The sequence below is a fragment of the Anabas testudineus genome, chromosome 19 (assembly GCF_900324465.2).
Source record: "Anabas testudineus chromosome 19, fAnaTes1.2, whole genome shotgun sequence".
NCBI lineage: Eukaryota > Metazoa > Chordata > Actinopteri > Anabantiformes > Anabantidae > Anabas > Anabas testudineus.
Genome location: NC_046628.1, coordinates 2210560 through 2226183, shown reverse-complemented (window position 1 = coordinate 2226183; position 15624 = coordinate 2210560). Strand labels below are relative to the sequence as shown.

General features: G+C 42.3%; 1 protein-coding gene across 1 annotated transcript in view; it reads right to left on the bottom strand.

Moving 5' to 3' along the window:
* The window catches only part of ca10a (carbonic anhydrase Xa), a 177429-nt gene that overhangs the window by 97519 nt on the left and 64286 nt on the right, over positions 1–15624 (bottom strand). The window contains exon 4 of the mRNA XM_026350502.1: positions 7516–7658. Within this exon, the coding sequence (XP_026206287.1) occupies positions 7516–7658 (143 nt within the window). The remainder of the gene's footprint in view (positions 1–7515; positions 7659–15624) is intronic.

Below are 15624 nucleotides of genomic sequence, written 5' to 3'. Positions count from 1 at the left end.
CAATTTAAAGGCAAAAAAAAGTTTAAGTCTAAAGTTAGTCAATTTGTCCAAATATGTCTGGTCTGGGGCTTAAATTCCTGCATGGTTCATATAATAATTTTTACCAAACCCTTTTTTTTATCTTATGCTCCAAACACATCTAGACTGTTTCATTCATTGCAAATTGTGCTACTGTTCAAATACTTAAATCAAATTAGCTAAATCTAAAGAAACAGATGAAAAAACCATTTGATCAAATGAAAGGAAGTATAAGGACTTTGAACAGATCTAAGTAAATGTTACACTCACATGTTTTTTTATGTTATGCGACTAATTAATCATTAATCATTTTTTCACATCCCCCCCCCCCAAAAAAAAAAAAACACACGCAGACAAAGATAAAAACTGACTCTCCATCTCCATCCGCTAATGTAATGGCCACTTTCCTTTAAAAAACATCAGCCTCAGCATTGGCCCTGAAAGTCGGTACTGTCAGCTGAGCTCGAAACCCCACCAGACATAAGGCTGCAGCGCTTCCTCCCTTGAGATGTCATTACCAGCTCTTTGAGAGGGGATCCATCAATGGGAGTAAGGGAGGGGGGGGGGGAGAAGATTTCAAACAAGTTGAGCTGTGCACAGTCTTACTCAGGACATGTTCCAGCCAAAATCACAAGAGGCTTCTTGACTTGTTTTGATTTTTTTGTACTTTTTTTTTTGGTTTCATCAGAGCTATGAAAGCTATTTGTAAAAGCTAGCGGCAGTCCTGTGTAATATGTACAGTATCGGAGCCCTGTGTGGGTCTGTGTGACAGCAGTAAAGACTGCAAACTCTGACACCGCTTCCTCGTGAATCATTCCGCCATATGCCGCTGTGCACAGTGTACTCACAACAGACATTCCTCACCTTCACCCAAATACCCCCAAAAACACCACGCGAGCACACACTTCTCTAATCTAATACCTCCAACGCAGCCAAGCAAAACACAAAGGCGGTGACAGCAGCACGTCGAGGCCGAAAGCAACCCAGCGGGGAGGCGCGCGCCACACACTGAGCAGGAAGGCGCGAGATATTCACGTTTATCTGGGAGGACGCACAACAAATAGATGTGGCAGTCACACAGTCAAAAGTTTCCTTTAGCAGTTAAATTAACTCTGAACTTAAGTCCAAGTCTGATGTTGTCCCTGAGGCACAATAGGTTTTTTTTTTGTGGACGTCTAGCAGAGATCAAACAGCTAATCCGAACATACAAAGTCGGAGGAGGAAGTCTTTCAGCGTTTTGGAAGCACAAACAGTTGTTGACACATATGAGCAATAATGATGGCATGAGAATTAAGAGCAGCTCAACACTGAATCCACTTTTAGGAGTTTGGATATTATAGTTATATGATGATCTATGGCAGACTTCAGAGTTAATTACAGGAAATTGGTATTTTATACTGAATATACTCCGATCAGTCACGACATTAAAAACACCAGGTGGTGTTTACTGTATATAGATGGGAAATATTGTTTGCTGGCCATGATTGACTCTGGCTGCATATGTGGACCCGGTCATAAACACATAAAGGCTCATTAAGAAAGCTGTACACAGTGCTGGTGCCTCACATCTTAACCATCAAGGTGTATTTCCTTTTCAACATGTTGCGTGGATTTAAACCTAGCGTAGATGAAAGTTAAAGAGTTGTTCTAGCTAAATGACACTGTCCCTTTCTGGCATTTGTTGGCGATTATTTTGCAAACTCAGTGTGTGTGTGTGTGTGTGTGTGTGTGTATCCCGTCAGGAGATTCAACAATTTTTACATCCTTCACATAAGTTCTTTAAGGTCAGGAAAGCGATTGAACTTCAAATCTAGCAATGAAAAAGTGATGGAATAATGAAACAAGTTACAAGAGCAATGGTTGTGAACTTTTTGGGGAGCACAGTTACCTCAGTGGGCTTTAGTAGATGATCGCCTCTGACAGGTTTTGAATACATCTAAAGAGTTTATTGAATATGAGTGAATAGCTTTCTCATCTGTTTCGTGTGTGCTCATAAAGGGAAAGCAACGCATGAAAACCACCATCTGTCTTCAACCTGCTACTCGTCGTATGGTGTGTCAACTTTTTTATTTTGCAGTTCCAACGTTCAATCATTAATCTACAGACCCACAGTGATATCTCGCAGTGATCTGCACCGCTGTACCCTACGCCCTACTTTTCTGTCCTCCTCCTGCATGATTCCACCTGCCTCTCTGTTGTACAGTTTGTAATTGAGATTCAGGCCCACAGATGGATATGCCATGGGTGCCCGCTCCAACATGCTGTTGTTACGTGTCCAGCTATCTATGAAGCCAGAGACATGAGAAGAATCCCTCATATTCGAGGCCCCTGCATTACTCAGGCAATTAGAGTATTCTCCTGCCTTGAGTGAAAATGGGGCTCACTCAGCTGATGGTAATTGCAGTTTTCATGCAGGAGACCAACTCCCACTCCCTTTCATACTGCTGCGCCAAGCTTGAAGGTTCAGCCAACCCAAACTTGTGTGTAATTAATTAGAATCTTCAATTTGCATAATTGAATATTTACGTTATTGTAATGCATTCTCCACCTTTTGCAGCTGACATCGGCTCGTGTTTGCAGACTCATAGTTGTCAGGACATTGACTCGTACATGTACAACAGCAAACATTGGTATGTGACAGGATTGTAAATGTGACCCTGTCAAACCCACAAAGCAAAAGATGCTCTAGATTCAAGAGTTTGAACAAGTAAAAGTTTTACTATAAACAATTTAAACTAATTATGAACGTGTGTTTGCATGCCTTGGACAACTAGTTAAGTCGCAGTGCAAAATGTAAGTGCATTTCTGAGATAAAGAGGGAGAGGAGATACAGAAGAAGAGGAAATACAGTACAGAAGGTCAAGGTGACCTTGACCTTTGACCAACAAAATAGAATCTGTTGAACTTTGAGTCCAAGTGCATTCACGCTTGTGCATTCATGCATGAGTCCATCTGGATATTTGTTCCAAAAGTAACAAAATTTCCTCCAGGCCTTTCTGTGAATGAGACATGAGGTCACAGTTACCTTGACCTTTGATACTCAACCACTGAAATTGAAGTACTTAGTCCTTACATTTGTGTCGAATTTTAAGACATTCCCTCAAAGTATTCCTGAGATGAGATGGTTTCCAGTGCGGAGGCAAAAACAATATTATTTTACATAACGAACTATAATTCGACTACTATTTCGCAAAAGCTTGTGACTAGTAAAATGAGTCATCATGGAACCGAAGTGGGCTCAGATTACAGTGCATCTGCTTCTGTTACTCATAGTCAAAAATATTACATGTACGCCCAAGAGCACATGTATGGATCCTCTCAGCTACCTGCAAACATCTGCAGTGATCCGACATGGAAAACACCCAACACCAGCAGCAGAAGTACTGACCTTGCAGATAGCTTCACACACACACACACACACACACACACACAAACACACACACACACACACACAAGTGATATCAAACACCTGCTATCAAACACAGGCTGTAATAAAGCCATGTGCAGACAGAGATTTAGAGAATCGCTGGCTGGTTTTCTGACTGATATCTGATTGGTTGGCTGGCTGGCCGGCTGGGCAAACTGGAGAATGTGGTTATTCCCCCCAGAGTGAAAGTACAGCTGCGATCCAAGAGCCTGCTGTTTGTTGTTCTACCTAACACTCCATGTAATTAGGCAGATTCAGGGCTGCCAATACACACACACACACACACACACACACACACACACACACACACACACATCAACATACATGCACATCAACCTACCTGCTTGTCAGATTACCTCATGTGGTTGATCAGAAATAGGATACAGAAGAAGGAGGAGCAAGACTGACAATCTGCTTAATGTTCTGACATCGTCACAAGAAGCATTTAGAACTTGTTTAGCAGCAGAAATAAGATGAAAAGCTTTAAAAGCACGACTTGTACTGAACGTCATCACCATATATACCTTTAATTCTGGAACCCACCACCTGGCGCTGATGTTCAAAATGCTTTGCTGAACACCTTTGACTTTAAAGCGCAATAACAAAAGCAGGAGGGAGCCCTGCATTCCCCAAATATGAGAAGTGGCACAGATTTTACAGCGCTAATAGATTCCCTGTGCATTTAGCCGGAAACGTAATGCACAATATAAAAGGACAAAATGCATCTAATCCTGTTTCATAAGCGCTATTCGTAAATGTGCAGGAAACACTTCACAGGGAGTGAGAACTCCAAAATCCAAAGTGATTAAATTCATTAAAATCTCTTCAAGTAATTGCAGCTCATCTATGGCAGAGTAAATATTCAATTAATAGTGCTTTTTTAATAACTGTGATTCCTCCAATCCATCGTGCATAGCTTGGCATGCCTCCCCATTAATTAAAATTTCTCTTGGAGGTCAATTGAATTTCCTTTAACTATTCATTAGCCATAATGCAGGGCAGCACAAACTATCTATTAAAAGAGGAGTTAATCTTCCCTGAGCAGTTTTCATGTGTGTGTGTGTGCCGTACAAGGGAGGTTGCAGAGGATTAATCTTTGTCTTTGCTTTCCTCCTGGGCAGAAAGTGGGCTTAAGCTGTCTCTGCATCGAGGTGGCGAGCAGAGCTATGCGAGCCAAAGCGGAAGCTCTTTACAGGTCTCCGTAGCGTGTTTGGCCAAGGCTGACTGGCTGCCAAACAGTCAGAGACAGAGCGGGGATGAATCAGCACTGACAAGGTGAAGCCAGCCTCGTGTTCAGTGGCTGACAGCTCAGGTGCTCAGAGAGATGGAGACACAACAGATTACATTTAGGCCACTGCAAAACGAGAGAGAGGGAGAGAGAGAGGAGGGGAGGGAGAGAAGGGGAGATAAAGCGAGACGGAACAAGAGAGTCCAAAATGGCTTTTTGATTCGGGAAACTTTTCTCAGAGATAAAGGCGAGAGTGAGAAACTTGGTTTGTGTGGGTGTTAATGGGAGCTGTCAACGTGGTGGTTCTTAAAATCCAACAAAAAAATGTAATGCCATAGGGAAGCAATAAATGAATTAAAACCATTGTATGTTTTTGCCTGTAAAATCTTGGTGTCTGTTTTCATGACTGGAATGGTACCTGTAATTTCTACAGCACTAACCCAATGTATTGAAATGTCACATTTTCAGAATCCATGATTGGCACCCTCATTAGCTGGCAGATTTATAAATATTAACATCCAATATGTTAATTCCAAACTCAGGTGACGGGAAGCTATTTTTCAATTCAACAGTTATTTCAATACTATGTACTGCACGGCTGTCCTCCAAAGAATCTTGACAACATAAATTATTTGCAAAAATTAAAAAGGGAAATGACTGAGCTTTATTGAAATAAGACAATGTTTCAATCAGACTTAAAAACACTATTTCAATCTGAACCACTGTGATGCTATATAGCATGACAATCCACAAAGGGAGGACAGGCATGGTAAATGGGTTTTCAAATCTCCTTGTCAAACCTACAATCATGCATGGTGGTAGCAGTGTAATCTTGTGGGCATGCTTTGCTGCTTCGGGGTCAGGGTAACTTGACCTAATTGAGGGAAACATGAATTCTGCTCCTAACTAGAAAATTCTGAGGCACAACGTCAGGTCGTCGAGCTAAAGCACAACTGGGTGCTTCAGAAGGGCGTCCAAAACATATTCACCTTCTGTGAGTTCTTTAATTGTGACTTTTAACCACAGGTGCTGTCAACAGGTATCAGCTTACAGCTAAGCGGCACCAGATGAGAAAATGCCCCCATGTATGTATTGTCTTAGAGGAGTTGTTAAGACTAAATATTCACTTATTAAACGGGCTATAAACTGTAAGCCAGGTTAATCTCAGGCAACACAGCAAGTTCCCACAAGCCAAAATTAGTCCATGTTTGCCATTGGTCACAGTTTGATTACAGGGTCTAACAGTATCATTTTTTTTGCACTAGTTACCTTAAACCAAGCAATTTCTTAAGATTTCTTCTCAAGAATAGCTTGCTTCGTTTATGATGTATTTTACTGTAAATATGTATTGACTGGACAGTGGAAGGAGACTGTGTATGTTACACAGTTAACACTTATTTACATAATATACATATTTGTTCTAGTTCATAATAGATTAGATCAGACTAGATTGGTATTACTATTACTGTTGTAATAAAACATATCCACCTGCAAACCAGCAGTGGGGTTTTTGTTGCAAAGCAGTAAAAAGAGGTGATGTAATGTGCAATGTGTTCTTGCATGAAAACTGATAAGCATTAATTTTGATTGATTTAGCATTAATTGGTCAGTGGATCAGTTTTAAATAATGCCGGCCATCAAAATGAAGGACAAGAAACCATGAAACCAAAAAGAAGTCATTTGTTAAGAAAGCATTAAGGTATTTCATAGAAACACAGAAACAGTAGCTAATTTTTTACTGTTTGTGCAGATGAATTACTGCAGAGTGATGACATTGAGAATTGTCACTTAAAGTTTGAGATGTAGCCTGATGCAGCCTTGTCTCTCTCTCTCTTTCTCTCTCATCTTTTGCAGTTTCCATTGTGATTCATCCTAATAGTGAGACAATTGTGCCCATGTGAGTGATGTCCTTCCTCCGGACACACTGCGGGGTAGTTGCTTTCAAAGTGGAGTCCTTGAGGGAGCAGCGGGGGAGCCATTACAAAGGGAGGAATTGGTAGATTTAATTTTTACTTCGAATACAAATTATACCAGAGAAAATGTACAAGTGACTATTGAAAGCCCAGGTTTCCCTATCAAACTGATTACATCCTCAGACTGTAGACAGATCTGCAATTGCTTTTTAAACGACTAAACTCCTTCAACAAAGAACAATTCAGATTAAAAGAGGGTCCAAGGACATAATACAGTATGGGCCAGTTTTGCTAGATGAAGACATAAGCTCTGCTATGTGTGGCACTCTGCAGTGCATCCTATATGCTCTACCATTGCCCAAGGCTAACCCTGTACTCACTGCTGCCATGTAAACATAAACTAATCATAACATTAATCTCACCATGCAACTGTGCATTTTTCGAAAGCAGCCCATCTGTGAAGGCTTCCCAATTAGTTGCTGTCATATGGCACAGGAGGAAACTGGTTCCTGATACACACTGACCTTGGTGCACAAATGTACGAGAGGACCTATTGCTCGAATAATCTGTTAGGCAGCAGGATTTTATGGGTGAAGCCCTTGAGATAAAGTTTCTGTTTTCTTGAACCAGAACCACTGGAAATCCTTGAATAGGTGAATTGTTCCCGTATTCTTTCTCCCTGAGAGAAACAATTCTTTAAACAAATAGCTCTCATTGTCTGTGGACACCAACAGCAGTCAGATGCACCGATCAGGAAAACCCATCTTTTAAAACAAGACAAGCACTGAAACAGCAACCAGCACAATAGCAGCACAGAGCAACATGTGATTAATGTGACCAGCAGCAACAGCATAAGCAGTTAACAAAACCCCGGCATCCATCAAGCAGACAATGAATGTATGTATAATGGCGTGTTGGCGTATCTTTACCTTGCGTCCACCTGTGTTCAGCTTTATCGGCGTGAGGAAGGGGTCAAAGATCATGTGGCTGGTCTCGATGTTGACTGGCGATTGCCTCTTCCCCACCGAGCACAGGTTCCAGGCTGAGTTCACCAGCCCCCAGAACGACGGCACTGCAACGACACAAAAGGGCGAGCACAAAGGTGAGCATCTGCGCTGCAGAGATAGGGGAGCGTTGCACAGACAGGTCAAACAGTGACGCACACGGGTTTGAGCTGAGGGAGGAATGGAATTAGAAGAGCTCGAATGGTGTGGGTTTTTTTGATGGCCTGTAGCAATGTGGAGGGATTGAACCTGCAGATTAGATCTGAAATGAACCCCCTAATAGTATTTCATTGTTGTTTTCATCATACCTTCATTCTCATGATAATTTTTTAAATAATCTGTTACTTAAAATGAAACCAGGCTAGTAGAATATCCAGAATTTGCCCTCTCTTGTATGTGATCATACTAGTGGTGTGTGTTCCTCAACACTGAGTCAACATACTGTCTCTGTATCTGCTTTACATGTACACTGCACATGCAACACACAAATGACATACATACATGTCAATAACTGTGAAACAATGCAAATAGATGCCCTGGAGTACAGTCTCTGAGTTCCACTAGGTCACTCTCTTTCTCATTGGGCAACAGATAGGTGCTTATGTGTCAGCCGGTCACAGGATTCAAGGTGTCAGGTAATGGTAGACAGTTAAGGGGCTCCTGTGGTCTTCAGGGACCCCTGCGCTGCCCGTTTTCTAACGACGTCTACACTACTGCTGATTATATGGATCAGGTGTGTTCAGGTCAATCAGAACTTGGAAGATGTCATTTCAGATGAGGGTGGAGTGAGGGAAGGACAGAGGGAATTGGTATCTTTTAGCTTCTGACACACGTTACCCAGGGAATCAGCTGCACGTTGTCGTATAGCAGGGATCTAGTCTGGAGAAATTAGTCACTAAAGGCCATTGTCGTCTTACTATCATGACTGATGTTGTCATTATACAGACAATAGACCCAGGAGTCAGATCTGTGTCTACATCAGATCAGAATTGAGCTCTTCTTCCAATGCCGTGGAAGATATTGATCACACTGGATGGCAGCATTGCTTCTGTACATATATCTGAAGGCAATGCCATGTTACAAGTCATTAATCGTGAACATTACAGGCTACCATGTTCCCCTATCACTCATCTCGGACATTACTTGGACAGCATGCATTGCTGAGGGTGCTACTATTACAGCGCAACAAGCACCGCCAAGATGAAAATTACAAAGCTTAGTGGGTGAAACTAATCTGCAGTGACTTTTAGCAATTTGGTGAAAACCTCCTTCTAAATGGAGGACACATTAACGAGAGAGAGAGAGGGAGAGAGAGAGAGAAGGGGAATCAGCCTATAATCAGCTAACACATGTACTATAAGACTGCGAGGACAGGATGGCACAGTGAGAGAATGTCAGCACTGTGGGAGTGATAGGCATCTCAGCCAGTCATTTTCTTATGTAAGACTTGGCCACTGGGACTAGGAATTAAATTCCTTCTCAGGGGTAGGAAGCAGAAGCTCATCGTCGTCGACTCCAGCAAGAGGAAGCTTTTTTGCTAACACACCAGCCAGAGCCTAAAACAGCATTTTCCATTAGGAACACGGCATTACGCAGGGATGACTCACAACATTTGTGCTACGCCGGTTCCACTGAGATCTCCAACAAAAGCAGAGATAATTTGAAAATATGCAAATTCACAATGAATCAGAAAGAAAAAAAAACAAAACAAAAAAAAAAAAAAACGACACAACACAGCATGAATTCAAAACTAAGGATTCAAGCAAGTCAACGAGTCCTGCAAGACTCGGAGCTGCATTTGGTTTGCGGTTGCATAAAGACAAAGTGTACAGAGAAAAAGCACCGCATCACCGTGCAGATGAAAGCGCGGAGTCAAGTGGAACAGACGGCTGTGTTTTCATCACTCTTTCTACCATTTAGCTGAGCGTGTGTGCACATTCTATAGCTGTTTCCCACAATGCATAAATATCACCTGAGGTTATTCAGCTAACAAGTGAATAAGCTGTCAGGGCAGAGAATCATGTGGAATTTAAAGAGACACTCATCCCTGTTGTATCTCAAACTGCTGTTATTAAAAAAAGCTTCATGATGATTACATGTGTAATGCAATAATGCTTGTAAAGACTTCCTGGTCAGTGTATCCATTCGCATCAGGCAGAGTTTAGTCATTCTTATGGTCACTGCAGCTACAGTTAGGTTTCAGATCACGTTATAATAAGCAGCCAGACTTGATTCTTTACTGAAAAATAGTCTGACTATACGTTTTAGTGGCTGTTCTACAGACATAAGTTGCGGCATACTGTTAAGACCTTAGTCATGTAACACTGAGTCACAGTGCAATAAAAGGCTTTGCTTGGTAATCCTGCTGAAGGTGGGAGTCCCCTCTGTGAGCTGTCAATACTTTCACTGTATCACAAATACAAAAATGGGAGTAAAACAGTAAATACTGTAGCTTCACAGGATATGTTCGACTTAGTTATATAATGCTGTGGGGTGGTTTTAGGGGGGCAGTTTAGCTCCCCATATTATTTCTGTCAGCAGAGCGTGGTGCTGTTGTGGACTACATTCATGGTGGCTGGCTACTTAGATAAGTGTTTCTCCGTTTCTGACATTTGGACAGTAGAGAAACTGGCAGGCTGGCCTCTCTATGGTAGCTATGATGCTCAGAAAGCCCTGCCAAGCACACTGCAATGTTAAAGCGAGCGGCAGAGGGGTCTCTAGTGATTCTGGTGGGTTTCAGTATAACGTATCGGTTGCACTTGCTGGAGAAGCTGCTTCGCAGTGTGAACACGCCATATTTCAGACTCCCCGGACAGACTCTGAGGGAGTCTGTGGGTTTACTGTGGTAGTAAGAGGACGGCACCTCCAATCACCAGAGTGCAGAATCGCTCCAAGAGAGATCTTAAGGAAGACTCGTCCGTCTAGTAGTTCAAAGAGAGTTCAAAGGGAAAATATGACATTGAGAATTAGCAATTAACAAAAAGGCAGCGAGTGGTTCTTGCACGAGGTCCAACGAATCCGTTCAGCTCACAGTTTGTTTCGCTTTTCATCTGTTCAAATTGCACCATGTGTTTTCTGCCCCCAGTGTTTGATGGATGTGTCATTTCAAACAAAACTCTAGGACCTTTCATATTATTAAAACATAATGGCCAATGCGAAATCTGAATCATAATGAGATGGTCACCGGTCACGGGTGGTGATGTGCAACAATATACAACTGCAGCTTATCCTCCATTATACAGTATATTTCATGTATAGAAGGATCCACAAAACAAGAGAACACAAGGATTGTGAAATGGAGCGACTTTGGAACCACCAGGACTCCTCCTAGAGTTGTCTGTCCAGCCAAACCAGGCAGGAAGGGTCAGCAGTCACTGTAACAGAGCTTCAGAAGTCCATTGGACAGATGGCAGATCAGCAAGAGGGAGGACCATCTGAGTAACGCTCCATCAATCAGGCCAAGTGGACAGACAGAAGCTACTTACAGTCAACGGCCGTATGACATCCTGCTTGGAGCCTGCCAAGTCTCACATACCGTCAGACAACGTAGACTATTTGCTTTCTAAGAGTTAGCACAGTCTCTGACATGCCACCTCTGGCCATATAGCTTCACTAGAGGTTGGATTTGGACGAGACAACGCTGACACGGCTTCTGCCTAGTAAGTACACAAATCGTAATCAGAAGATTTTTTTAATTCTTATGAAATGTTTTGGTTTAGAAACAAAAATGGTAAAAAAAAAATTCTATCAAATTAAAGGCCCAACACAATAAAGTGGGCAATGAGTGAGGAGGTGTGCATTTGTAACAAATAGATCCTTATATATAACGTGAATTTGTGAAAACGAGAACATATTCTCTTCATGTTTTGCATTTTTTCCCTTTAAATAAATTTGCAGCAGAGATCGTGAGGATGAGTCACTAATGAGCTACTGTGCATCATACTCAAACCTCCCAACATGCAAATCCCAGATTCCTGCTGTCAGTAGTACTCAAATGCTATCTGCCCACAGAGGGAAAACCATGATGATAGAATAAAACAAAACACATTAAACATGGGTTGAGTCATTGCGCATTCAAGGTAGTACTGAAATAGGAAGTAATATGTTTGATCATCGAGGGAGGTTCCAATGAGAGAGGAAGAGGGAGACAGCTCATCTGATGCAGAATCCTTCAGAGAAATGACAGGGAAGCCATGTGCAGAATGGGAACTGGAATGTGAGGGAACCTATCCATTAAAGCCAGGCACCTTGTCGTAAATGTACACATAATTACTGGCTGTTGACAGGTTCCTGAATGCAGCTACAGCAGCACGGGGCATCACTCACTGCCGACAGAGGCACAAGCAGCTCCGTCAATAATCACGCTCTCCTATCGCGCCGAGGCTCCTGTATTTCACTTAGGTCGCTCACGCGCGTTAGAGCCACTTTGGCACTTATTGGCAAACTGTAAAAGTGGACGGGGATATATGGTGTGGCCTTTTGGAGATGTCGGGCAGAGTGTGTGGAATGTGCAAGTGAAAAGGGCAGCTGAGGGTGGGAGGTCTCCGCGTCACGACTCATCTTCGTCTCACTTTTTTTCCCTCCAAAGGCCTCGACAATTAAAATTTCACACAGCGGAAAGCACTTTGGGATTATTTGGACAGTGGACAGCTTCAACTGCAGTTCACTGTGAGCTCTTACGATTCAGTCATTTGTCATATGATGCACAGTGTACTAGTTAAAAACTAGTACGCAGGCTGAACCTCTTACCTACACCTCATACATAAATCACATTAGGGGTGATCATCCTAGAAGTAGCACTTGATTTTTCTAATCCATCTAACTAAAGTTTGGATTCGTTTATCTTTGCACGGTTACACATTTGAAGAGCAGATTGATCTGAAGCCTTTGTCCACATGGATGGTATTAATTAGAGCAGAATCCAGGCTCACCCGACGCACCCCGGTGGCCTGAGGGTTAAGAGGTTAATTGCCGGCTCGCGTCTATCGTCTCGCTTCTTGATGCCGTTTGGTGCTTTGTTGCACAGTTTTATGTAAATGAAACAGAAGCCAATGGCTGCCTGGAACAGTAAGGAAACCCCACGGAACCACGTACACTCTGCAGTATCTGCTGAGTTTGCTAATGGTCAGCAGAAATCCAAAGTTACCACGCAGCAGTCACACAGAAATTTTAGAGGAAAGTGAGAATCATCAGCCAAGAAGAGTCATAGTGTCATGTACTGTAATGGAAGCCTTCAACATAAACACTAGTCTTCACCAAGCAGGCGAGTGTGAGGCCGTGTTTGTAGACTAATTACTGTTTATAGCTGCCTCTGTTGGATTTGAGGTACATGCAGGGTGGTCCCTGTGGGCTTATTAGAGTTCAGGGTTGGGGTAAAGGTGGGATCTGAGGTCTGAGGAGACGCATGCCAGACAATTAAGACCTACATTAATTACTTCCACAGCCGGCCGAGTAGCCTCACAGATAGCCATGTAGTCATAAATCCTCCGCCTGGAGAGACAAAGCTTCTCACTGTAGAGGACGACTGCATCACAGTGCATTATATGGACATATGCAGGCAAACCCACAGGAGTTAAAGCCACTTCCAAGCCAGGAAGGAAGTCTCTGTACAACGGGCTCTACCGCAGCTACAGAAATTAAAGGCAGCCTATTTTTAAATGACACTAAATGCAAGGCACAGATATCTAATAAACACATTATGAATAAACACACACACACGCGCGCGCAAAAGATCAGTGTTGGAGGCTGTGGAGGTATGCATTTCATTAAACAGGCCCAGGCACAGAGATAGCCTTAATGAAATGTCTTTATTCTGTCAACTGGCTATGGATGAAAAGTTAGAGTAATAGTCTTTGGGACACAGGAGGGAATTGGAGAAATGCAAAGTGGACGCACACATTCTCAAACACACACACACACACACACACACACACAGGCTTTCTCTCCCTTCCTGTTCTCTTGCACTCTCTCTCTTTCCCAAAGACCCAAATGCATCCTGTACATCAAATTCTTGGACGAGCATCAAGAAAAGTATAAAAAGTGACTTTCCCTTTTGTAACTGCTGATGCAAAGCTAGGTTGCAAATTCGTCCGCAATGGGAGAGAGAGAGAGTGCACCGAAGGAGACCTAACAGCTTGGGGATAAATGCTTACTTAAGCAGGTATGGAAAGCAACATCTTAATGATAATGAATGTCTAAGAGCAGCATTAAAGGAGCTGTCATATTCTGCTAGCTCTCAATTTGAAACACGGCTGGGGCGCCGCAGGTTCCATCTTGTTTACTCGGTAGGGGGCATTTTAACAGACATTTCGCTGCATCTATGAACAGAAGGAGATATGCTTTGTATAAAAGCTCTGGACAGGGACCAGGTGCAGCACATTTATGAAAAAAGTTGTCATTGCTTTATGAGGCAGAAAGAACAAGCTACCAAGGTAGAAAAAAAATAGGAGTATGAGTTGCTGGTGTATAACATTTTTTTTTTCATTTCTACAAATGTAGTGTCTCTATACAGTGTTTGAGCTGATAAGAAAGTACAGTATGTGTTTGTAAACGGGGCTGTGTGAGCAGGACACCAGTGCAGACACAGCAGTTTAATAGCATCCAGGTAAACACAACTCAGGTAAAGAGTAAATAAGAGGCAAACTTCCAGGAGCGATACGCAGGCACGACACACACACAGTGCTGACGCCCGTGGGGACTGATCTGAGCTGTTAGAATATGTGAGGGCTATAAGAAATGTTATCAAAATAACCAAATAATTCATGCTTATTATATAAAAATATAACCTTAATAAAATGAAATCACACATTTTTTCAATGAAACTCTATTTCTTCTCTAGCTTTCCTGTGACTGTCAGGTTTTCCGGACAGTCACATGTTCTTATCAGAATTTCTGATAGAACAAAGAGTTCATCAGCAGCAGAAAACTTTGGCTCTATCCCTCCAGCTGGTCTTCATAAAAACATTCCTACAAGAGAAGGATGCCAACAATACAGATGGCACACAGTGATTGTCACCTCAGCTACTATACATGCGAAGCACTTTCAGCTGCATTTGTGTATTAAAAATGCTATAGGTTTCTAATAATGTTATTAATTTTATACGTCTACGGGCACAAGCATTACCTCTGTAATTACTATTTAAAAGTCAGCGACTGAGGAAGAACAACATTTGCATGTGGAAATCGACGCTGTTTCACTCAGCAGGGGACAGTGAGGAGAGATCAGCACCTTGGACAGCTCCAGCTGCAAGAGCATTTTAGACATGCAGCGTCTGAAATCACTGAGACGCCTCCAGCAAGGCGAGGGAGGATGGAGTATCCTCCAGGGCCACAAATGGCTGGACGGGGTCTGTATAATAGAACAGTACAGTATGTTGAAAGTGAATGATAACAACCATGTTTTGCACCTTTTGTTTTATTACGCTACTCTGGTCATAAAATGACCTAAGGCTTGTTTTTGGTTATTGTTGACTTTCTACACAGACTTCTCCTCAATAGCACACGTGAACACCCATCTGTTAGATATATAGCTCCCACAGCCATTCATTCAGTCAGGTTCACCTGTTTTGAAGCTCCAGGTTGAACGTCTGCTCTCGAACGCACAATGAATCCATCCACCAATGTGCACTGTGTGTGCACCGCAGCATCTCTTCCATTCAATACAATGCACGCAGAAGGCTGCACGTGACAGCTCCATTACTATTATAAATATACCTTACAATTAGCATATCTTGCATCATGTTAGCATTTGTTGTCTGCACAATGGCAATACAGCTGAATCTAAGCTAATCTAAATAGGAATGCAATTTCATATAAAGCATTTAAAAAATATTTCGAATTTTGAATTGAAGAAGATGATACTCTGTGTTAGGACAGGACACCGGTTCATCTGAAGGACCATTCATTTGGTATTATTCTACTTGGCTAGTCAAACAAGCTTTAAAAGGAGAAAACCGCATAAACATTAACAAAAGACGAGCGTGAATGCATATACACAAAGTACGACTCTATAACCTGACATTTACCTGACCTCCC